General features: G+C 40.6%; 1 protein-coding gene across 2 annotated transcripts in view; it reads left to right on the forward strand.

Moving 5' to 3' along the window:
* Positions 1 to 24,080, forward strand: part of SYT1 (synaptotagmin 1) — a 364,786-nt gene that overhangs the window by 258,021 nt on the left and 82,685 nt on the right. For both annotated transcript variants that reach the window (XM_072146793.1, XM_072146795.1), the window contains exon 9: positions 3,472 to 3,639. In XM_072146793.1, the coding sequence (XP_072002894.1) occupies positions 3,472 to 3,639 (168 nt within the window). The remainder of the gene's footprint in view (positions 1 to 3,471; positions 3,640 to 24,080) is intronic.

Consider the following 24,080-nt stretch of genomic DNA (forward strand, 5'->3'; position numbering starts at 1 on the left):
ATGCCTGTTCAACTTGTCACCAGAACTGAGCCAGCATCAGGATACATGTGGTCTCAGCGGCAACTAACATGATCGACCCCTCAGCATGAGGTTGCCAATTGTTGCTGCTACGGCAGCCCTAAGGTCCAATCAGGACCCCAGGGGTGTCCATAGTGAGAACCTGTGAGATCCTTTTACACAGAAAGGATATTACAATCTCTGTGGCAATCTATGCATCCGCTTAGACTGTCTGTTACAATATGATGTTTTGCAGGGAAAGATAATGAACAAGCAATGGAATGCTTGCTTGTGCATGACCAATGGAGGGACTAATAAAAAAAAAGTTTAAAAAAGGAAAAATTAAAAAAAGTTAAAAATGTATAAAAATGTGCCAAAGACCCCATTACATATAATGGTTAAAAACGTAAAAAATCATTACACAATCCTTATACATTTGGTATCAGTACACCCGTTACAACCTGTTCAATAAAACTCTAATAAAAAAGTAAAAACAAAAAAATTCCAAAAATGATGTAAAGTATAGAATGTCCCATAAAAAAAACCTCCTGAATCAGCTCTGTAAAAAAAAAAGTGCTATACCTCTTGGAACATGGAGATGCAAAAACTATAGATCATTCCCCATATTGACCCACATTTATTAAAACCCTGGACCATTTTTTTGTCTGACTTTGCTTGTTCTTTTCAGTGAAAACTGCTAGCACATGTATTTAAAAAGTGTCTGCAACACATTTGTACTTTAGAGATGTACTTTACATACAAAAACACATAAAAATAACATACATATCTGTATCTTTTAATAAACTGGTCTCTTCTATCAAACAGATGGACCTATAGTAACCTATCATTGGGCTGCATACATTTGTTCATGAAAGTATGAGAATTTATTTCTAATAGGTAACAACAGCAATTTTCCACTTAGACAGTTCTTAATCAATGATGCGCCACACTATTAACATACGACAACTGCGACAGCAGTTTATGCAATATGCTTAGGGAGGTCACACTAATAGAAAGTGAAGGAGGTGAACACCTGCTATGTCTGCATGTATTAACTTATTATTATGACTCATATAAAATAAAATCTCCTGGTCCATACACATATTAGGAAGAGGTAATACCACCTTGAGACTATTAAACCTTTCTTTAGCAAAATGCATCAACATTATACAGGTCATTCTTGCAATATGCTATCATTCCATAATTCATGCTGCTGGAGGTCTAATTGTCATTCAGCCAGTACAGTGCATTTCACTGGGCTTCAAAGGGAGGCATGACCAAAGAACTCTGAAGGAGCACGATAGCTTATTTTCAGCAAACATTGCAGAAGAGGAAGGGAATTATTTTTCCACTCCACTGGGTAAAAATCATAGACTCATTTCTCTCTCTTTCATGTAAAGTTATAGGTGTTGTTTAGATCTATCCTTTGCATAGGAATATTATTAGTGTAAAAAAAATGAAAGTCTGTCTTTAAAATGTATTTTTTGTTTTTTATGTAATAAATTTAAATTTTTTTTATCAATACTGCAGAAGTGCTTGAACTTTCTTAGTATGTTTCTGGCTTATCTTTGCCAGCTCCATCAAACATGAATAATACCTCTAGCACTAATGGTTATAGTAACAGGGGGGGGGGTAGCGTTTATCACAACTCAGTCGCATATTTGTAGTTCCGCACATTTTCTGCCAAAAATAGTGGACTTATTACGACTAATTTTTTTAATTACAGACATTTTGACATACAGACTTTTGGCTGCAAAAACAATCCAATTTTAAATACCAGTCTTAAAATTTACTCAACTTAAGAACAGGTCTGATCGGGTGGGATTTCTAGCAGGCACTATAGTAAATGCTGTGGATCAGGGTATTCACGCCCCTGTTAGCGCCCATTGTCTGCCATGCTCCATCAGAAATCACTGGAAGGCATAATGAATCTTGCCATTTTTATCTAGAATATTGCTAATCTTTTAGACAAGCAAATTAAAAATGGTGGCACCCTAGAAGATTCAAAAACAAAAAGGTTCCTTTTTCAGAAACCCTTCCCAAGCCATTTTAGACATTCAGCTAACAGATAACAGTACTAACATATAGGCATGACTCCAAACTCTTATTCATTCTTTTTCACACAATCAGTCATGGGTTGATACTAAACCAAGTGGCGCTTACCATATTTCAAAATTATTCCTTTAGCCTAATAACAAAACATGACATTATATAATAGTGCAGCATTGTTTTAAGACTGTAGGTAGAGGACTCAGAGGATGAACCCTCCTTTTACTGTCAAATGTTTTATACAGCATATATCCACTGTTAAGTGCTATGATGGGAGCTGGCACCTTTTCCCATCATTTTAATTCCTTGGATAAATCCAACTGTGACATGTAAACCATCTTTTATTTAATCAGTTACTATAAAGCCTGTCACTTAGTAAACTGTAAAACAGCCTGTAAGATATTGAAACTGTATATATGTTTACTGCAGTACAGTAGTATTACATCATATTAGATGAGTGATATCCTATGGTTCAAACACACTAGAGGGCCTAGATTAGTAAAATATTAAAAGAAAACTAAACATTTTAAACATTTTAAAATTTAAACAAATATATAAATTTCAACCAAATCCATTTCTCTAGAATGCCATATAAATAAACAAAATCATTAACAGGTCCCAAAATGCTCAAAAAATATAATTATTTCAGACTTTGCCATTATAAAAATAAATGTCATAATGCCCAAACTGATGCTTTTTCAACCGAAAATTTCAGCTGGTCAATTTCATTTTATGTAGCTCCATTTATAGCAGTATAAAGAAAGTTAAAATACATTTTTGGAAACATAATAAAGCATTTCACAAACTACATAAATGTTGTATCTCTGTGATCATACTCAAAGAAAAAAGGGAACGTGTGATCTGGATCGCACATCATAAAAATTGTACTGTATTTGGGATGTTTTTTCACCTTCGTGTTACATTGCACAGAATAGTAGATGGTGCCAGTAGGAAATACAATGGGGCAGATTTATGAAGTGTCTGAAAGTCAGAATATTTCTAGTTGGTAAAATTAAAGCTGAGCTGTGATTGGTTGCCATGGGCAACTAGAAATATTCTGACTTTCAGACAGCTTGATAAATCTGACCCAATATGTTCCAAAGAAAACACTGAAACAAAAAACTAATAAGAGTGATGTCATTAAGGGATTTAATGATAAGAGATATAAATGTTTCCAATTCATTATAAAGAATTTTAAAAGAAAATTAAAATTAAAGTCCTTCATTTCCTAGAACTGACTATATATACAAATGCGGCAATGTTTCCTACAGATGGTTAAAAAAATGAGAAGAATAAGATATAGATTAGAAATGTGAGAAATCATATATAATCTTGGCTTGGTATTTAAGCCCTGTAGGAAGGAATGGAATATGCTTTGTTACATTTTTAGAGTTGAATGTCATCTCTTTTTTGCTCTATTTTTAGCTCATGGTGGGGATAATTCAAGCCGCTGAACTACCTGCTTTAGATATGGGAGGTACATCAGATCCTTATGTGAAGCTATTTTTGCTGCCAGATAAAAAGAAGAAATTTGAAACGAAGGTCCACAGAAAGACCCTTAATCCTGTATTCAATGAGCAATTCACTTTTAAGGTATTTCTTATTTGATGATTGTTTATTATGTTGTTTTTGTAGATATCTGGGATAATTGTACAATGCTTTTACTGTTAAATATTGTATATATAGATTACATATACTCATAAAATATAAACAGTATAATGAGTAATATAGACCATGTGGATCATTACTAGTTTAAATGAAAAAAACATTATTAAATAAAATACAGCAAGAGATGAGCAAACCAAATAAGAAAGATGGAGAGGAAGCAACACAAAAGATAGGCATTCTAGATATATTGGCCCATGTCAAAGAATGTTTAAGTATTTGAAAGAATATGCCTAATGATAAATAATTCCATTGCATTTTATGCATTTAAAAGCAGCAAAATATTTATTTTCAATTAAAGATGAAGCAGTAACTTATAAGGGCTATCTGCTCTTGAAAATCTCTTTCAAAACCTATTTATGAAGAGTAAGTGCTTCTTTTTATTATCCACAGCTACTTTATGCCAGTTATGGCCACCCAGACCCTTGTTTGCCAGTAGAGTCATTATATGCTTAAAGACCATACAGTGGCCAGTTAAGCAAACAATTGACATTAAATGGTTGATGTAACCAAAGCTCAACATGTTCTGCTCGATAATGCAGAAACCAGGAGACAGAGCAGAGTACATACACTTTGATTTTTCTGGGATTCCTGGAACACCCCTATAAGTACTGTAAGCATAAAAGACAACTCAAAATGATCAGAAAAATGTGTATGCTTGTGCTACTTACAAAATTCTACTTACAAATCCTAATGCTTAAAGTTTAAACCCTTCAAAGTTCAAACGCAGTATGAAGTACTTGCCTCTTAATACTTGATGAATGTTGGCTGGAATATACAGCAAACACACATCACTCACACCTGTGATGGGTACTTGCCACGATTGAGGTGTGAACCATTTACCTGCCATCAGAAATTCATTTCTCATGAGGAATTTCCAAATGAATCAATACTTTAAAGCCCTCCATCAGATTTTATGAGCTATTTTCAGAAACTTACAACATATAAGAAAATCAAATGCCATCTGTTGTGCAAATTGTGTAAATGCCTTTTAATCGCAGTATGCCATCATATATACAAATGGCTGCCAAATATCATTATGTAAAGATTATAATGCTCAAAGTATGAAAACAGATGCACAACACAAAGTAACATGTGAGGTAGGTAGAATTAACTGTTTGTTTTGAGACATATGGATAAAAAATCTTCATGTTCTATACATCACCAAAAGATGAATTATAGACATAGGTGAGCAGGTTTTGAGTGGAAAATATAAAACATTTATAACTTCTTTATCATTTCAGAAAAGTTTGGAGAATGTAGGAATCATCTTGTAAATATTATTTTGACCCCTGTCAGTTCCCTTGTTCCATTCAATTCAATCATCCTCAAGCTAACTGTAAAGCAAAACTTGTGATGATTGTTATGCCTGTGCTGTTAGGTATGGGCTATCTTTATCACTCAGAGAACTTATAGAAGATTTCTAATTTTAAGAAAACAAATATCAATCCTCCTTGTAGTGTTTTTTTCCTATTATACCACATAAGGTAGTCCTAGCAGAGATGGAGTTTTCCAAGTAATGGGTGGGATAATGATTTATTTCTAATACTTTCTTTTTATCATAGAACATTGCCTCGGTTCACTGTGTAGTTTATCATACATGGTACTGTCAAATATGCATGTTTTAGAGAAGTGCAGCCTCTCATTGTAAGTGTTTGTATTTAGGGTTTGCATTCATAATATTACCTATAACCTGAACAATTCATTTTATTTTGTTTAATGTTGCAATTGTGTCTTACAAACTTGTCAAAAATTTTCATTTTCTTTGCTAAAAAATCACTTCTCATTTTTCACTATGTTATGTCACCTCCTAAATATCTTTTTAACGTTCATCCCATTTGTTTTTCTCGAGGCCGTTTTCATTTCAACAGCATGCTCAGTCTTACGGTGACAGCTCTAGTTCACAAACAGAGACAATAAAAGATCCAGGCTCAATAATCACTCAGTAAGATAGATATCCCTACAGGCTTTAAGCCTTGACTGTGTGCTATAGTCTTCTCAACCCCTCAAGTAAATTCATATCACAATCTTTTACCTTCTGTTTTATCACATACACTACCAAATTCCTAAAATCTATTGGAAAAAGTTATATCCTGTATTTACCACTGCCATTGATATCAATGCTTTGAAATACATAAAACTGAGTTTTAAGTATTTATGAAAACAAACATTCTTTTAAAGTCAATTAATCCACACTACAAACTAGTTACAAACTACATAAACATTGTTAATGTAAAGAACAAAATATCAAAAGGTCACATGGACATGTTATTTCTTTCAAAATCCAATGAAAGTTTCACTATGCAAAACCAATGTCAAAACCATAAAAAACATATATACACATTATATAAAAAGCATACAAGGCACCATATCAAATGCATCTTGAAGAGCCTGTTGTTGGGGTAGCATTGCTTCTGGAGGGAGATTTATCATATGCTGGCACATAGTGCACCAGCAAATGATGTTCTGCCCACCAAGCATGTTCAGATATATGAAGAGTTTCTAGCCTCTAGATACACCCAGTGGGCAGCAGTGCTGCCTCGCAATTGTATGCTAGATCCTGCCTTGCATAGAATTATGATATAGCCAGTTCACTATATCTAGTGGGCAGGAATGCCCCAAGGTGACCGGCTCCACTGCAGGGCACAAATCTTTCACTCCCTTCCACTTGGCATAGAGATGGCACAAGGAGGACAATATAAAATTGATGTCCAAGTTCCGATAGAACCCCCCCTCCCCCTAGTGTTCTAACTTGTTTAAACATTACTTTTACATGCCTCCTGTCGTACTAGTCGGAAAAGTGTATAGAAACTGTCTTAAACCCATTATTTGGTGAATTTTTGAGACATTTGACAACTCTTTTTTGCACCTTATGTATGATCATGTCTTTTTACTTAGGATACATGACTTTTTGTTGCAAATGTATCAAATCCACATGAATACAAGGAGTGGATATACAGGACCGGACACTACTGTAAATTTTGGATTTGAGGCTGTGTCCTGCATTTTAAGCACTGTAGTTACACCCCAAGGAGATGATGACACATGAGGCTGCGGTCACACATGATGTTAAGGGTGCGGTCACACAAGCATTTCAGTTTCAAAACACAAGCAAAACACCACATCACATGTGACCTCACCCTTAGAAGTAACCAATACATTTAATAAAAGAAAAGTGCAAAAATGTATGAATTTTCATAAAAGATTGGTACTATGCAAAATTGTAAACATTTAAAGCATGTGAAATCATCTAAATCATTTAAAAATCTTTCCTTTGCACCTGTCCTGGACCAGGTGCAGATTTGCAAAAGTAAGCAAGAAAAGTGATACATAAGTGAAAAGTTGCACAGAACATCTGGAAAATAAAGATACATAATTTCAACAGCAAAAGTCGCAGTGAAAAGTCAGAAAAACGTCAAAAGTAGACAATTTGACTAGCAGAAATAAAGATACATGTCCCCCCATATGTCTTAAACAATTTGATAAATGTGCCTCAATGACCTTTTCAATTACATTGAAAATTTTCTTGTTTTATAACTTTTGACAGAATTATGTATTTGACTACAGATGCAGGACTACCCAGTCCATTTTATTTATTTCATGTATAAGCCGAGTTTTTCAGCACAAAAAATGTGCTGAAAAACGTCTCCTCGGTTTATACACGAGTCAATACTGGGCTTAAAAAATAATAAACTTATATACTCACCCTCCGGTGACCCCGATGTGCAGCGGTGCTCCCCTGATGTCCATGCGGCTCGTCTTCTGGCTTCCCGGCTCCTCTTCTGTAAGATCGTGCTTTTTTCTCTCCCGGGTGGTGCCTAGTATGACGTCAGCAGCGGCACGTCATACTATGCGCCTGCCACCCGGGAGAGAACAATGGCGGTGCCCAGCACAATCTTACAGAAGAGGAGCCGCGCGGACATCGGGGGAGCAGCGCTGCACATCGGGGCCACTGGAGGGTGAGTATATAAGTTTACTATTTTTTTAAATTCTGGCAGGCTGTATACTACTGGGGGCAGGCTGTATACTACTGGGGGCAAGCTGTATACTACTGGGGGCAAGCTGGGCTGGCTGTATACTACTGGGGGCAGGCTGTATACTACTGGGGGCAAGCTGGGCTGGCTGTATACTGCAGGGGGCAGGCTGTATATTATAGGGAGATGGCTGGCTATATACTGGGGGGGGGGTCTGTGACCAATGCATTTGCCACCCTTGGCTTATACTCGAGTCAATAGGTTTTCCCAGTTTTTGGTGGTAAAATTAGGGGTCTCGGCTTATACTTGGGTCGGCTTATACTCGAGTTTATACAGTAGTAATTATAGGAGTTTAGCATTTTTTGGAGTCAACCTATGTTTTATTACTGACTATATGCTGTACAAGAGAATATGGAAACTAGTTGGGTGTTTCCCCTAGTTGGGTGTTAGAAACCTATTTATTATTTTAGAGACAAGTTTCTGGTGCCAAGGCAATAACCAATCCCTTGAAAGAGATTTGAACAATCTTATCTTCCTTTATATCACAAAGTTTCTTATATTCCTTGATATTAAATGATTAATATTAGAACTGATATTTTTTCTTTCTTTAAATTAAAGGCCAGGAGAAATATGCAGTAGATTCAACAAGAAAACAATCACTGTGCCAATATTTTCGAGAAATCTCATAAATCATAAAAGGGAAGTCTCTGTGTGGCCTCATCGAAGACCTTTCTTGCCCGCTCTCGTTATTGCTGCAGGTTCCATGTCTCCCAGTGATCCTTATAACTAAGACATTTAATTCTTGGATCTCTGGAACCACTTCCCCCCACATTTAAATATAAATACATTTACATAATAAATTATGTTACGCTTAATTATAACAAAGTCATTACGTGACTGTCAGTAAGATGGATAGAAAAACAATATAGGCTATGCTACTCAAGCATAAAAATGGGTTAATCCAGGCGGTTAAAGAAAACCATCAACATAACTGAACATTTAATTTCGGTGGTTGCATTAAACACTCTGTTTTCCTTTACATATCAATAAGACTTGGGTTCTCAAGTTCAATGTTCTTTTATTCTGATTCTGCTGTGCAAGGAAAATAACAGATGTGTCTCTGGTTTGCAGTCTCCAAAAGGATTACACAATTTCAAATAAACATGTCAGTGTTGAATCACCAAAGATGTTAATACAGAATATAATTACATGTATTTTTCAGATGTTAAGAATTTACATCTTCACATATTGTATATCCAAGATACCAAACGCAAAAAATTGTTGAATTTGTTTCTGTCTTAAAATCTAATACCGTAAGTAAGGCATTGAGTTGGGCACTATGTAAAAAGCAGGACATAAGATAAAGATATAAAAGATAATTAAAATTATGGATACTGACAATTATCAACCAAAAAGTGTAACATTTACTAAGGCAGGATTTATGCAGATTAAGCAACAGCATAAAGCATCATTATTTATATTCTTATATTTAATTTAGATTTATGTGGTAAACAAGTCAATGTTTTTTTCTTGGTATCACATCAAATACATAGAACTGGGTTTGTGAATAGCTATAAAACAACAAACCCTATTATTTTGATTATGTTTCGATAAAAGAGTCATTCAATTCCAAAATACAGACATTTGATGAATACAATCTTAGATAAATACAGTCATTTCTGTTGGACAAAAAACACTACGAACATCAAGAAATTGATTGTGTAATTTATTTGTGTAAAAAGAATTGTATAGTACAGTTCATTGTTTGGTCCTATAAAGCATCAATTGTTGTTCCTAAAAGCAACTATTGATATTGTGGTCTCATGTACACAGGCCTTTCATGTACTACATTCCCATAGTCAAGGTAGAAATCTGTTTAGAGACATCTAAAAAACCATAGAAATATTTAAGTGTTTTACATTGCATAAAGATCAAAAGCATCAAATTAGCATATGCATGTTTCTGGAAAAAAAATGAAAAGGGAGGAGATAATAGGCATATATACTGTATGGGTGGTTATCAGAGCTTTTAAACAAGTTTTTTGTTGTAAAAGTCCTGAAATAGCCACAATTCCCAATGTCAGGAATTGTGGCACAACCAAGTAGGTGTGGAAGGGGCATGAAGGGAACCCTGCCCACAGGTCGAGGAACTGGCGCAGGCTATATCACATATCAGGAGGCTCTAGACATATCCAGCACGCTGGGAGGGGCAGGGTGTAAATCATGCACGGGCGTACCATGTACCAGCGTGTGATTGATACCCTCGCTGTGTGTAAGGAAATTTATAAATTGGATTTTGTTTAAAATCTAAACATATTAAAAAAGTATGACAGAAATACAAATATTTATTTTACAATTAAAATGTGCCCCAACAATAAGAAAGTGTAATACAAGCCTTAACCTGCTTAGCACTTCAACTTGTTATATTCATGTCTTGTTTTCCTGTTTTCTTCTTCCATTTCTTGTCTCTTTTTCCATCTGTTATGTCAGTAATTAGCCCATGGAAATCATTGCCCAGCAATTCCAAGATATAAGCATTGTACGGGGTGCCAAGAGCAACAGTGATACATATTTACTGAGTTTCTGCAATAAATTCATTATTAAACTGAGTAACTAATAATTTTCGGAGATAATTTGTGACTAGCCCTCAGCGCATTGAGGCATTCTTTATTTATCTCTCTTGTTATAATGAAAAAGCCTGCGGTAGAATAACTAGTCATGAGGCAGCTGTGTTTTAACACAAATGCAAAGTTGTATGCCTTAAGGACACTGTACATCAGATGCAGCCATGTTGACATTCGCTGGCTACATAACTGCACACCAGACTAGGTCCAAAATGCATTACATCTTGAAAGGGTAGTGAACTCTCCATCTTGCCTGTAGCATCAATGGCGTAAACGAAAAACGACACATTCTGCAGATAATAATAATTCCTAAAGCTACAAAAAATATACAAACAGGGATCTGCAGAGGCTTTAATAATTTAGGAAGGTTAAGTGTCAACCTAACAATGTTACCTACTTTTACTTTTTGGCTTTTACAAGGTCTCATGAAATACTTCAAACCAAATCTCCTCCAAGCAGTAAACACATTTTTAAAAGTCAATGTTCTGAAGATGCTTCTGGATTTAAAGAAAATCTACTATCAAAATCAAGCATTATAAACTCATAGATTCAGCCACTGTGACTGTGGTAATCTTCTTATATATGTTATCCATGGCTTCCTCCCTTATTCCCCTAAAATAAATGTTTAAAACTATGCTAATGAGCCGGAGAGGCTATCCTAACCCATCTGCGATCTGTCTCACATTCCCCCAGCTCCCTCATCAGCACTTGGATTACAGCATGGAGTACTCACGGCACTCAAGTGCTGAGGAAGCAGAGGAAAGGATGAGACAGTGTAACAGCCTGTAAAGTCAGATCACAAAGCGGCTAGGGTAGCCCAGGCTGATTAGCATGACTTCAGTTTATTTTAGAAGGAAGGAGGCCATGAATAACAAATATAAGAAGATTAGCACAATGGTGCCTGGATCTATGAATAAGTGTATCTGGTTTAACAGGATTTATTATGATGGCAGATTTCCTTTGACTTAAAGGGGTATTCTAGGAATATGAACATCTGATACAAAAACCCATAATGCTTGAAATTAATGAATATAACAAAACTCAATGTCATTAGTTACAAAATGAAGCTTAAATATTTTGATTTTATGATTCACAATGTTATGGGCTTTCTAAAGTAGGTGGAGTTTTCACCAAGCTGGCTGCCACTGGAAACTACAATCCCATGATCCTTTTGTTCTCAGTAACCACTCCCCCCTTTCAGGCTCTGCTCCCAGTTATTATGTAACATACTGTTCTATGTTGTTACCATAATAATGATGTATAACTGCATCACTGCACATTACCTCACTGAGATGGGTCTCACCACAACACTGGCCATACTGGATACCCAGCAACCAACTGACTACAGCCAAACATAGTGATGATCACATGACCTGCCTAGGTATGTGCAGGACATGTAATGTGTAAACACAAAAAGGCTGGTGTGTATTATCGACTAGAGATGAGCGAACACTAAAATGCTCGGGTACTCGTTATTCGAGACGAACTTTTCCCGATGCTCGAGTGCTCGTCTCGAATAACGAACCCCATTGAAGTCAATGGGAGACTCGAGCATTTTTCAAGGGGACCAAGGCTCTGCACAGGGAAGCTTGGCCAAACACCTGGGAACCTCAGAAAAGGATGGAAACACCACGGAAATGGACAGGAAACAGCAGGGGCAGCATGCATGGATGCCTCTGAGGCTGCTTAATCGCACCATTATGCCGAAATTATGGGCAACAGCATGGCCATGACAGAGTGACAGAATGAAGCTAGATAGCATGTAAAACATCCAATAATTGACCCTGACACTATAGGGGACGGCATGCAGAGGCAGAGGCAGCGGCAGCAGGCTAGAGAGTGGCATGGCGACATACCCTAATTGGACTCAGGCTTCAAACCAATGGGTGTCAGAGAGGAACCAAAGGAGGTGAGCAAGAAGCGCTCAAATAATATCGGTACATGATAAAAGTTTGCCAGTATATTTTGTGGATTACACAGCAGGGTGGCGACAAAGTTAACATGGAAGCCATGAAAACAACCCAAAATTCTGCCTGACACAGCTCGTTTGATAAGGGGACCATGTATGCTTACAGTTCATGCCAGTCGCTGCACTGGCTGCCAGTCTCCTTTCGAATACAGTTTAAAATAATAATAACCCTCATCCATAAAGCTCTGTATAATGCTGCACCCCCCTACCTCTCCTCTCTTATCTCAGTCTATCGCCCAACCCGTGCTCTTAGATCCGCCAGTGATCTTAGATTAACCTCTACCCTAGTGCGGACCTCCCACTCGCGTCTCCAAGACTTCTCTAGAGCTGCACCAATTCTATGGAATGCTCTGCCCTGGACTATCAGACTAATACCTAACCTCCAAAGTTTCAAACGTGCTCTTAAAACCCATTTCTTTAGGCAAGCCTATAACACTCATTAACTGCATGAAGTTTTAACTCTTCTACTAACCCGTCCTGTGTCGTCCTCCCATCTGTTATCCAGCAACCAACAGGCACCAGACTTCTCTGCAGTCCCATTCACCCTGGACCTGGTATATAAGATGACGGCTGAGTGGTTCAAGCGACAGCAATTCCATTTATTATATTTTTTTCTATTCCCTAAGAAGAATGGCTAGGCCATTAAATATTCTTTTACCTCGTGTTACCCCATCATCTTCATAAACCGTAAGCTCTGGCGAGCAGGGACCTCACTCCTGTTGTTCCATACAAATGTTGTGCTCTGTTACATTACATTTGTATTTGTTTCCTATGATTTGTAAAGCGCTACAGAATATGATGACGCTATATAAATAAAGATTATTATTATTATTATTATGGAGGCAGTGAACTAGTAGTAGATTAAAGGTGCTGCAACTATGTTAGTTGGATCTTGGGATGGAGCTGGCGCTCTGCAGCCAGGCGAGCTTTTGCCAATCCAAGCCCCTGTCTCTAGGCTACTCCCCAAACAGCACTTCTAAGAACCTTTTGTATAAGATCAAGTGTAGTAGCGTTCTTATAAGTTTAGGATATGGCGGGTGAGGGGAATGTAAACAGATGCGCAAGAAGCGCTGAAATAATATCCCTAAATGGTAAAAGTTTGCAAGTATATTTTGTGGATTACACAGCAGGGTGGCGACAAAGTTAACAACTTTGATGTGGAATGCCCTGTAATAGCTCTTGGGCGGTGTGCCTTTTATCGCCTAGGCTCAGCAGTTTCAGCACCGCCTGCTGTCGCTTAGCGACGGCACTGCTGCTGTGCCTAGAGCTACCGACTGATGGCGCCATGCCCACGGATGGTAATTCGGAGGAGGAGGAGGTGGAGGAGGGGTGGGAGGAGGTATAGTAGGCCTTTGAGACCTGGACCGAGGTAGGCCCCGCAATTCTCTGCGTCGGCAGTATATGACCAGCCCCAGGGTCAGACTCGGTCCCAGCCTGCACCAAGTTAAGTGTAGTAGCGTTCTTATAAGTTTGGGATATGGCGGGTGAGGGGAATGTAAACAGATGCGCAAGAAGCGCATGATGCGCATGGAGCTGGCGCTCCGCTGCCAGGCGAGCTTTCGCCAATTCAAGCCCCTGTCTCTAGGCTACTCCCCAAACAGCACTTCTAAGAACCTTTTGTATAAGATCAAGTGTAGTAGCGTTCTTATAAGTTTAGGATATGCCGGGTGAGGGGAATGTAAACAGATGCGCAAGAAGCGCTGAAATAATATCCCTAAATGGTAAAAGTTTGCCAGTATATTTTGTGGATAACACAGCAGGGTGGCGACAAAGTTAACAACTTTGATGTGGAATCCATGAAAACAACCCAAATTTCTGCCTGACACACCTCGTTTGATAAAGGGACGATGTATGGAGGCAGCTATATGGACGACTTTTGGAGGTAGCAATGGAGACAACGTGTGGAGGCTGCTATGGAGACAATTTAATTTGGATAGTGCCTGTATGTGGCAGTCCCAAACATTTTTCAAACCAGAGGAGCAGGTAGGTGGCCCTCCAGTAAAATGGAATAGATTGAGTGCCTGTATGTGGCAGTCCCAAAAATGTTTCAAACCAGAGGAGCAGGTAGGTGGCCCTGCAGTAAAATGGAATAGATTGAGTGCCTGTATGTGGCAGTCCCAAAAAATTTTCAAACCAGAGGAGCAGGTAGGTGGCCCTCCAGTAAAATGGAATAGATTGAGTGCCTGTATGTGGCAGTCCCAAAAATGTTTCAAACCAGAGGAGCAGGTAGGTGGCCCTGCAGTAAAATGGAATAGATTGAGTGCCTGTATGTGGCACTCACAAAAATTGTTTCAAACAGAGGACCGGGTAGGTGGCCCTCCAGAAAAATTAAATGCATGAAGTACTATAGCAAGAGCCAGTGGGCCCTGTCAAAAAATAGCCATTTTCCTCTGCTTTACTGTACAAAGAGGAGGAGAAGGAGGAAAATGAGGAGGAGGAGGAGTGGATCAATTATTCAGGTTGAGCTTCCTTCACCTGGTGGAGATTGGAAATTCTGAGAAATCCAGCCTTTATTCATTTTAATAAGCGTCAGCCTGTCAGCGCTGTCAGTCGACAGGCGTGTACGCTTATCGGTGATGATGCCACCAGCTGCACTGAAAACCCGCTCGGACAAGACGCTAGCGGCAGGGCAGGCAAGAACCTCCAAGGCGTACAGCGCCAGTTCGTGCCACATGTCCAGCTTTGAAACCCAGTAGTTGTAGGGAGCTGTGTGATCATTTAGGACGATGGTATGGTCAGCTACGTACTCCCTCACCATCTTTCTGTAAAGATCAGCCCTACTCTGCCGAGACTGGGGACAGGTGACAGTGTCTTGCTGGGGTGACATAAAGCTGGCAAAAGCCTTGTAAAGCGTACCCTTGCCAGTGCTGGACAAGCTGCCTGCTCGCCTACTCTCCCTCGCTACTTGTCCCGCAGAACTACGCACTCTGCCACTAGCGCTGTCAGAAGGGAAATACTGTTTCAGCTTGTGCACCAGGGCCTGCTGGTATTCATGCATTCTCACACTCCTTTCCTCTGCAGGGATGAGAGTGGAAAGATTTTGCTTGTACCGTGGGTCCAGGAGAGTGAACACCCAGTAATCGGTGCTGGAATAAATTCTTTGAACGCGAGGGTCACGGGATAGGCAGCCTAGCATGAAATCTGCCATATGCGCCAGAGTACCAACGCGTAAGAATTCACTCCCCTCACTGGCCTGACTGTCCATTTCCTCCTCCTCCAACTCCTCCAACTCCTCTTCTTCTGCCCATACACGCTGAACAGTAAAGGACTCAACAATGGTCCCCTCTTGTGTCTCACCAACATTCTCCTCCTCTTCCTCCTCATCCTCCTCCACCTCCACCTCCTCCGATATGCGCTGAGAAACAGACCTGAGGGTGCTTTGGCTATCAACAAGGGAATATTCTTCCCCTGTCTCTTGTGACGAGCGCAAAGCTTCCGACTTCATGCTGACCAGAGAGTTTTTCAACAGGCCAAGCAGCGGGATGGTGAGGCTGATGATGGCGGCATCGCCACTGACCATCTGTGTTGACTCCTCAAAGTTACTCAGCACCTGACAGATATCAGACATCCACGTCCACTCCTCATTGTAGACTTGAGGAAGCTGACTGACCTGACTACCAGTTCTGGTGGAAGTTGACATCTGGCAGTCTACAATCGCTCTGCGCTGCTGGTAAACTCTGGATAACATGGTCAGTGTTGAATTCCACCTCGTGGACACGTCGCACAACAGTCGGTGAGCGGGCAGTTGGAGGCGGCGCTGCGCTGCCCTGAGAGTGGCAGCATCTGGGCTGGACTTCCTGAAATGCGCACAGATGCGGCGCACCTTCGTGAGCAAATCAGACAGATTGGGGTATGTCTTGAGGAAACGCTGAACTATCAGATTTAACACATGGGCCAGGCATGGCACATGTGTCAGTCTGCCGAGTTGCAGAGCCGCCACCAGGTTACGGCCGTTGTCACACACAACCATTCCCGGCTTGAGGTTCAGCGGTGCCAGCCACAGATCAGTCTGCGCCGTGATGCCCTGTAATAGCTCTTGGGCGGTGTGCCTTTTGTCGCCTAGGCTCAGCAGTTTGAGCACCGTCTGCTGTCGCTTAGCGACGGCACTGCTGCTGTGCCTAGAGCTACCGACTGATGGCGCCGTGCCCACGGATGGTAGTTCGGAGGAGGAGGTGGAGGAGGGGTGGGAGGAGGAGGAGGCATAGTAGGCCTGAAACACCTGGACCGAGGTAGGCCCCGCAATCCTCGGCGTCGGCAGTATATGAGCAGCCCCAGTGTCAGACTCGGTCCCAGCCTCCACCAAGTTAACCCAATGTGCCGTCAGCGATATATAGTGGCCCTGCCCGGCAGCACTCGTCCACGTGTCCGTGGTCAGGTGGACCTTGTCAGAAACGGCGTTGGTCAGGGCACGGATGATGTTGTCTGACACGTGCTGGTGCAGGGCTGGGACGGCACATCGGGAAAAGTAGTGGCGGCTGGGGACCGAATACCGAGGGGCGGCCGCCGCCATGAGGTTGCGAAAGGCCTCGGTCTCTACTAGCCTATAGGGCAGCATCTCCAGGCTAAGCAATCTGGAGATGTGCACATTAAGGGCTTGGGCGTGCGGGTGGGTTGCACTATATTTGCGTTTCCGCTCCAGCGTCTGGGGTATGGAGAGCTGAACGCTGGTGGATGCTGTGGAGGATCGTGGAGGCGACGATGGGGTTTTTGTGGCAGGGTCCTGGGCAGGGGGCTGACTAGCAGCTGACACAGGGGAAGGAGCAGTGGTGTGCACGGCCGGAGGTGAACGGGCTTGTTGCCACTGAGTGGGGTGTTTAGCATTCATATGCCTGCGCATACTGGTGGTAGTTAAGCTAGTAGTGGTGGAACCCCTGCTGAGCCTGGTTTGGCAAATGTTGCACACCACAGTCCGTCGGTCATCCGGTGTTTCCTTAAAGAACCTCCAGACTTCTGAAGATCTAGCCCTCGCCGCAGGAGCCCTCGCCACGGGAGCTTCACTAGTTGACACATTTGGCGCTGATGCACCAGCTCTGGCCCTGCCTCTCCGTCTGGCCCCACCACTGCCTCTTCCAACCTGTTCTGGTCGAGGACTCTCCTCCGTCTCAGAAGCACTGTGTTCACCCGGCCTCTCAACCCAGCTTGGGTCTGTCACCTCATCATCCTCCGATCCCTCAGTCTGCTCCCCCCTCGGACTTCCTGCCCTGACAACAACTTCCCCACTGTCTGACAACCGTGTCTCCTCATCGTCGGACACCTCTTTACACACTTCCACTACGTCAAGAAGGTCATCATCACCCACAGACTGTGACTGTTGGAAAACCTGGGCATCGGAAAATTGCTCAGCAGCAACCGGACAAGTGGTTTGTGACTGTGGGAAGGGTCCAGAAAACAGTTCCTCAGAGTATGCCGGTTCAAATGCCAAATTTTCCTGGGAGGGGGCAGACTGGGGGGGAGGAGGCTGAGGTGCAGGAGCTGGAGGAGTGGCAATTTCGGTGACATGGGTGGACTGCGTGGAAGACTGACTGGTGGTGGACAAATTGCTCGAAGCATTGTCAGCAATCCACGACATCACCTGTTCGCACTGTTCTGGCCTCAACAGTGCTCTACCACGAGTCCCAGTAACTTCAGACATGAACCTAGGGAGTGTAGCTCTGCGGCGTTCCCCTGCTCCCTCATCAGCAGGTGGTGTCTCACCCCGCCCAGGACCACGGCCTCTGACCCCTGCAGTAGTTGGACGCCCACGTCCCCGCCCTCGTCCTCTACCCCTAGCCCTCGGGTTAAACATTTTTAAAATGAGAGTTATAACTTTATTTTTTTTTTTACTTTTTTTTGTTTTTTTTTGTGTTTTTTTTTTTTTTTTGTGTATTTTGTTTTTTTTTGAGTTTTTAAAACCAAACAATGCTATCCTATTGCTATGGCTATTTTCTAGCCAAGTATCAAAGCACACTACTATGCCAGATGAGATGACACTGAGTTAGTGCCTAATTGAAATCCAACCCCTACTAAATTTTCCCACTTCGGTCTTTGCTATGGATATGTGCGTCACTAAGCGCAGAACACAGCGGTCGCAAGTCTCACTACAAATTGCTCAGAATTGGCTAGTACATGCACTGCAGAAAGTACAGCCACCAGCAGATCAACCAGAAATCAAATATATAGAACGCTACTGTATGCGTAAGTAAGCTCTTTGTATTCTCCTATGGCTATTTTCTAGCCAAGTATCAAAGCACACTACTATGCCAGATGAGATGACACTGAGTTAGTGCCTAATTGAAATCCAACCCCTACTAAATTTTCCCACTTCGGTCTTTGCTATGGATATGTGCGTCACTAAGCGCAGAACACAGCGGTCGCAAGTCTCACTACAAATTGCTCAGAATTGGCTAGTACATGCACTGCAGAAAGTACAGCCACCAGCAGATCAACCAGAAATCAAATATATAGAACGCTACTGTATGCGTAAGTAAGCTCTTTGTATTCTCCTATGGCTATTTTCTAGCCAAGTATCAAAGCACACTACTATGCCAGATGAGATGACACTGAGTTAGTGCCTAATTGAAATCCAACCCCTACTAAATTTTCCCACTTCGGTCTTTGCTATGGATATGTGCGTCACTAAGCGCAGAACACAGCGGTCGCAAGTCTCACTACAAATTGCTCAGAATTGGCTAGTACATGCACTGCAGAAAGTACAGCCACCAGCAGATCAACCAGAAATCAAATATATAGAACGCTACTGTATGCGTAAGTAAGCTCTTTGTATTCTCCTATGGCTATTTTCTAGCCAAGTATCAAAGCACACTACTATGCCAGATGAGATGACACTGAGTTAGTGCCTAATTGAAATCCAACCCCTACTAAATTTTCCCACTTCGGTCTTTGCTATGGATATGTGCGTCACTAAGCGCAGAACACAGCGGTCGCAAGTCTCACTACAAATTGCTCAGAATTGGCTAGTACATGCACTGCAGAAAGTACAGCCACCAGCAGATCAACCAGAAATCAAATATATAGAACGCTGCTGTATGCGTAAGTAAGCTCTTTGTATTCTCCTATGGCTATTTTCTAGCCAAGTATCAAAGCACACTACTATGCCAGATGAGATGACACTGAGTTAGTGCCTAATTGAAATCCAACCCCTACTAAATTTTCCCACTTCGGTCTTTGCTATGGATATGTGTGCCACTAAGAGCTAAACACAACGGTAGCAAGTCCCCCTGCTAATTCCTCACAAAATGGTACTAGATGCAAATTAAAATAAAAAAAGTAGAACGTTATTGTAGCCCTAAGAAGGGCTGTTGGGTTCTTTGAGAATCACTCCTGCCTAACAGTAAGCTAATAGAACACCCTAACGCTTTCCCTGACCAGCAGCAGCTCTCTCCCTAGCGGCATCCAGACACAGAATGATCCGAGCAGCGCGGGCAGCGGCTAGTCTATCCCAGGGTCACCTGATCTGGCCAGCCAACCACTGCTATCGACGTGTAAGGGTACCACGTCATGCTGGGTGGAGTGCAGAGTCTCCTGGCTTGTGATTGGCTCTGTTTCTGGCCGCCAAAAAGCAAAACGGCGGGAGCTGCCATTTTCTCGAGCGGGCGAAGTATTCGTCCGAGCAACGAGCAGTTTCGAGTACCCTAATGCTCGACCGAGCATCAAGCTCGGACGAGCATGTTCGCTCATCTCTATTCAGGACATTAAATAAATAAACTTAGTTCTCACCTTCCGGCGATACTCACCCCCAATCCTCGGCGCCAGCTTCCGATCCTCGGCGGTGGCTCTCGATCCCCGGCGCCGGCTGTCTTCTTTCTTCTTTTGCCGGCGGAGTCGCGTCCATGCGATCTCCCCGCCGGCGCTCACTATGATGCGGCGGTGTGACGTTATCATCGGTGACACCGCCACATCATTGTGAGCACCGGCGGGAAGATCGCATGGATGTGACTCCCCAGGCAAAAGAAGAAAGAAGACAGAAGCCGCTGCCGGGGATGGAGAGCCACCGCCGAGGATCGGGGGTGAGTATCGCCGGAAGGTGAGAATTAAGTTTATTTTTTTTAATGTGCTCAACATACAGGGGGGCAGGCTGCCTGTATACATGAGGGGGGAGTCTGTATAGATGAGGGGGCAGGCTGTATACATTAGAGGGGCAGGCTGGCTGTATACATTAGGGGGGCAGGCTGGCTGTATACATTAGAGGGGCAGGCTGGCTGTATACATTAGGGGGCAGGCTGGCTGTATACATTAGGGGGGAAGGCTGTCTGTATACATTAGGGGGGCAGGCTGGCTGTATACATTAGGGGGGCAGGCTGGCTGTATACCACTTGGGGATGGCTGTATACTACACCCTCGGCTTATATTCGAGTCAATAGGTTTTCCCAGTTTTTGGTGGTAAAATTAGGGGTCTCGGCTTATACTCGGGTCGGCTTATACTCGAGTATATATGGTAGCTTATATTTTAAGGACCCATATGTATATGAATTATGCTTATTTCTGGAATACTTCATTAATAATATTTTTTCACAAAAGTATATAGTGTTTATTGATATGTTTATTAATACATTGTCAATTCAAGAGAAGCGGCAACAAAACTGTTAATAAAACTAAAAAAAAAAATCTTACCACTGTAATTTGATGCTAATGACAAACATAGTAGAGGCCAACAGAACTGCCAACACACTATTGCTATGTATGAAAGGTGCACTAATCAGTTTTATAGGGTGCTATAGATTTTTGCCTGGTAGTTGGTACCTCTCAAGCAGTATCTGTCAGGTTCTGTTCATATCATAACACGTATCTATAGTACATTTTGTGTATATATTTAGAAATTCTCTTTATGAATTCAATAGATGTATCCATAGCGGAAAAGGATTTAGAAATATGCCAAATAATTGAACCACATTATGTTGGAAAGTGTGATCATTTCTGCTTTACAATCTAAAGGAATCACACTAGAAGTGATGCAATCCAATTTCTATGGTTTTAACAAATCCTTATGCAGTTAACAGCAAGATATCTACAGTGATGAAATGCTAAACCTTGTCAACCTTATCCAATACCCATAAAATCAGAGATACGGAAGAATTCTGACTATTACAAGCTGAAAACAACCTATGCTTAGCCGGGGACAGATAATTAGCAATTTTATTCATTGGTTTGTAGATTTGATATGAATCTAGCTTTTTTCTGATTTTCTTCAAACAAATCTTCCAAAATGGCGATTAGTTAATACTGTCATCCATCCTAGAGTTTAGGGAAAGGGGAATGGTGAGGAAAATATTAAAAAACATTATTGTAAAAATCTGTGTTTCAGCAGACAAGAAAGGGTCATATACCAATCTCCAGAAGAATTGGAGCAACATAGGCTCAGGCTGATTTATTTTATTTTGCAAAACTTTACGTCGCTTCTATAAATCAAATCTTGGATGATTCACTCTTCACTATTCTTGAGCTATGCCAAAAAAGAGCCAAGCCTTCCGCCTTGAAAATCTTAAAACGCTATCTAAAACGCTAATCTTGAACATAATAGTGGCCAGAATATTGGGTATATAAAAGTATTATGCTTATAAAAATATTTAAGCCTTGCTCATGTAGTTACAAATCCTTATAAAATAGGATCAGAATAGTATCAGTACAATGTTGTAATTGAATCTCACAGCTTAACAACCAGGACTTTTTTTATTTTTCATTCCCCACATTAAAAAATCTATAACTTTTTTATTTTTCCATGTATTGAGCTATGTTATGGCTTGTTTTCTGCATAATAAATTGAGCTATGCAGTCACATCATTTAATATTCCATGCCTTGTACTGGGAAGCAGGAAAAAAATTTCCAAATGTAGTGAAATTGGACATGTCTACTTTATTCTTTGGGTTGGTACAATCACAAGCATACTTAATTTATACAGGTTGCTATCCATTTAAAAATATATTAACCTTATGTAAAAAAAAATATTCATTCAGTGTATAGAGCTGTGTGACATTTCATTTTTTGAGAGATGAGATAACATTCATACTAGTCTGAGGAGTCTAGGGCCTTTTTATAAAAATTTTTATGTGTTGCAAAATGTTGAAAAAATGGCATTTTAGATATTTGGGTTCTATTTTCCTTTATGGGGTTCAACCCCGGCAAAAACTGCTATTATATTTTAATAGGTCAGAAATTTGGGGACATAGCGATACCTAACATGTTTATGATTTTCACAGTTTATTTTTATAGCAGTTCTAGGAACAGGGGAGTAATTTGAAATTTTTTTGTTTTATTTTAAACTTTTTTATTACTTTTTTTTTTTACTATTTTTCAGACTCCCTAAGGTACTTTAAACCTAGGTTGTGAGATTGATCCTACCATATACTGTCATACTACACAAATGGCCTAAGTCAATATTGAAGCTTTGTCAGTGGCGTTCGAAGGGTTAACACCCGTGATCGTGTTCACCAAACACCCACCTTGTATGGATGGGGCTCAACCCGTGAGCCCTCTCCAAACACATCTGCAGTCGATGTGTAATATTCTAATACGTCACATGTCGGTAAGGGGTTAAATGTCATATGAAGAGATTTTTGCAGCTATGGGCTTTCAGTGCCTATTAATTGTACATAACACATACATCACAGAACACAGTCCATCAGGTTGTGACCAGGAATGTGTAAGCATTTCATGTCATGTATCGTCAGGATTGATTGCCACTTATGAAACATGTAGAAAGGTCAAGATTACCAGATAAACAGACTTGTTCTAAATCATCAGTGTTTCCCAGCCAATTATTGTCAAAATATGTATTGAAAACAAAGATGTTTTTGTACAAATATTTTAGGATTTAGTGCTCATCATTTAAAAGGCAGCCATTTTGACACTGACATTTAGCTTTTTCCAAACTAAATAGAATGACCTGAAATCCTCTGACTGTTCAAAATGTCAACTAATGTCTCGCTATTCTAGCAGACCATTTGTAATTCTGTACTTGGTTGTATGTAGCACACAAATATATTTTGCAGAAAGTTAGTATCACGGTGACTAATTAACAAGTGAAAGTAACGTGTCACTATCTTCACCAACACTGCAGAGTGGAAAGGAGCTAATGTAATCATAAATAATGTAAGGATATTTAGGATTTACATATTAAGTGTTTTGCACATTTCCTTACTTTTATTTAGGAGGATTTTATCCTAAAAATACAGGCGGTCCCCTACTATAGAACACCCGACTTACAGATGACCCCTAGTTACAAACAGACATCTTGATGTTGGTAGTTTACTGTACTTAATTCCTAGGCTACAATAAACAGCAATAAAAGTTATCAAAGGTGTCTGTAATTAAGATTTATTGTTAAACCTGGTGCTTATGACAACCCAACATTTTTAAAATCCAATTGTCACAGAGACCAAAAAAAACTTGTCTGGAGCTACAATTATAAAATATACAGTTTCGACTCAAATTCAACTTAAGAACATACCTATAGAACCTTTCTTGTACGTAACCCCGGGACCGCCTGTACTACTGAAAGTGAAGGATAGTTGATATTACTCAAGATAAGTCTTAAAGTACAGTCAATATGCCCCAAAGATGATGAATATTGACAATTTTTTATCTTTCTTAGCTGTATGCACAGAGCCATAGATGTTCAGTTTGCCCTATATGGAGCTTTTTGCATTTTATCTTTCTGTATGCCCAGAACCTAAACAAAGCCCTATGCTATGTGATACCATCACATTTAAAGTCTCATGGATTTCACATAAATCCGTTTGAAGTGAAAATTTGTACAATATGAATCTGTAATTTAGCTGTGTCCATAAGCCATGACTTATGCCCAAT

Source organism: Engystomops pustulosus, chromosome 4 (assembly GCF_040894005.1).
Source record: "Engystomops pustulosus chromosome 4, aEngPut4.maternal, whole genome shotgun sequence".
Classification (NCBI taxonomy): Eukaryota; Metazoa; Chordata; class Amphibia; order Anura; family Leptodactylidae; genus Engystomops; species Engystomops pustulosus.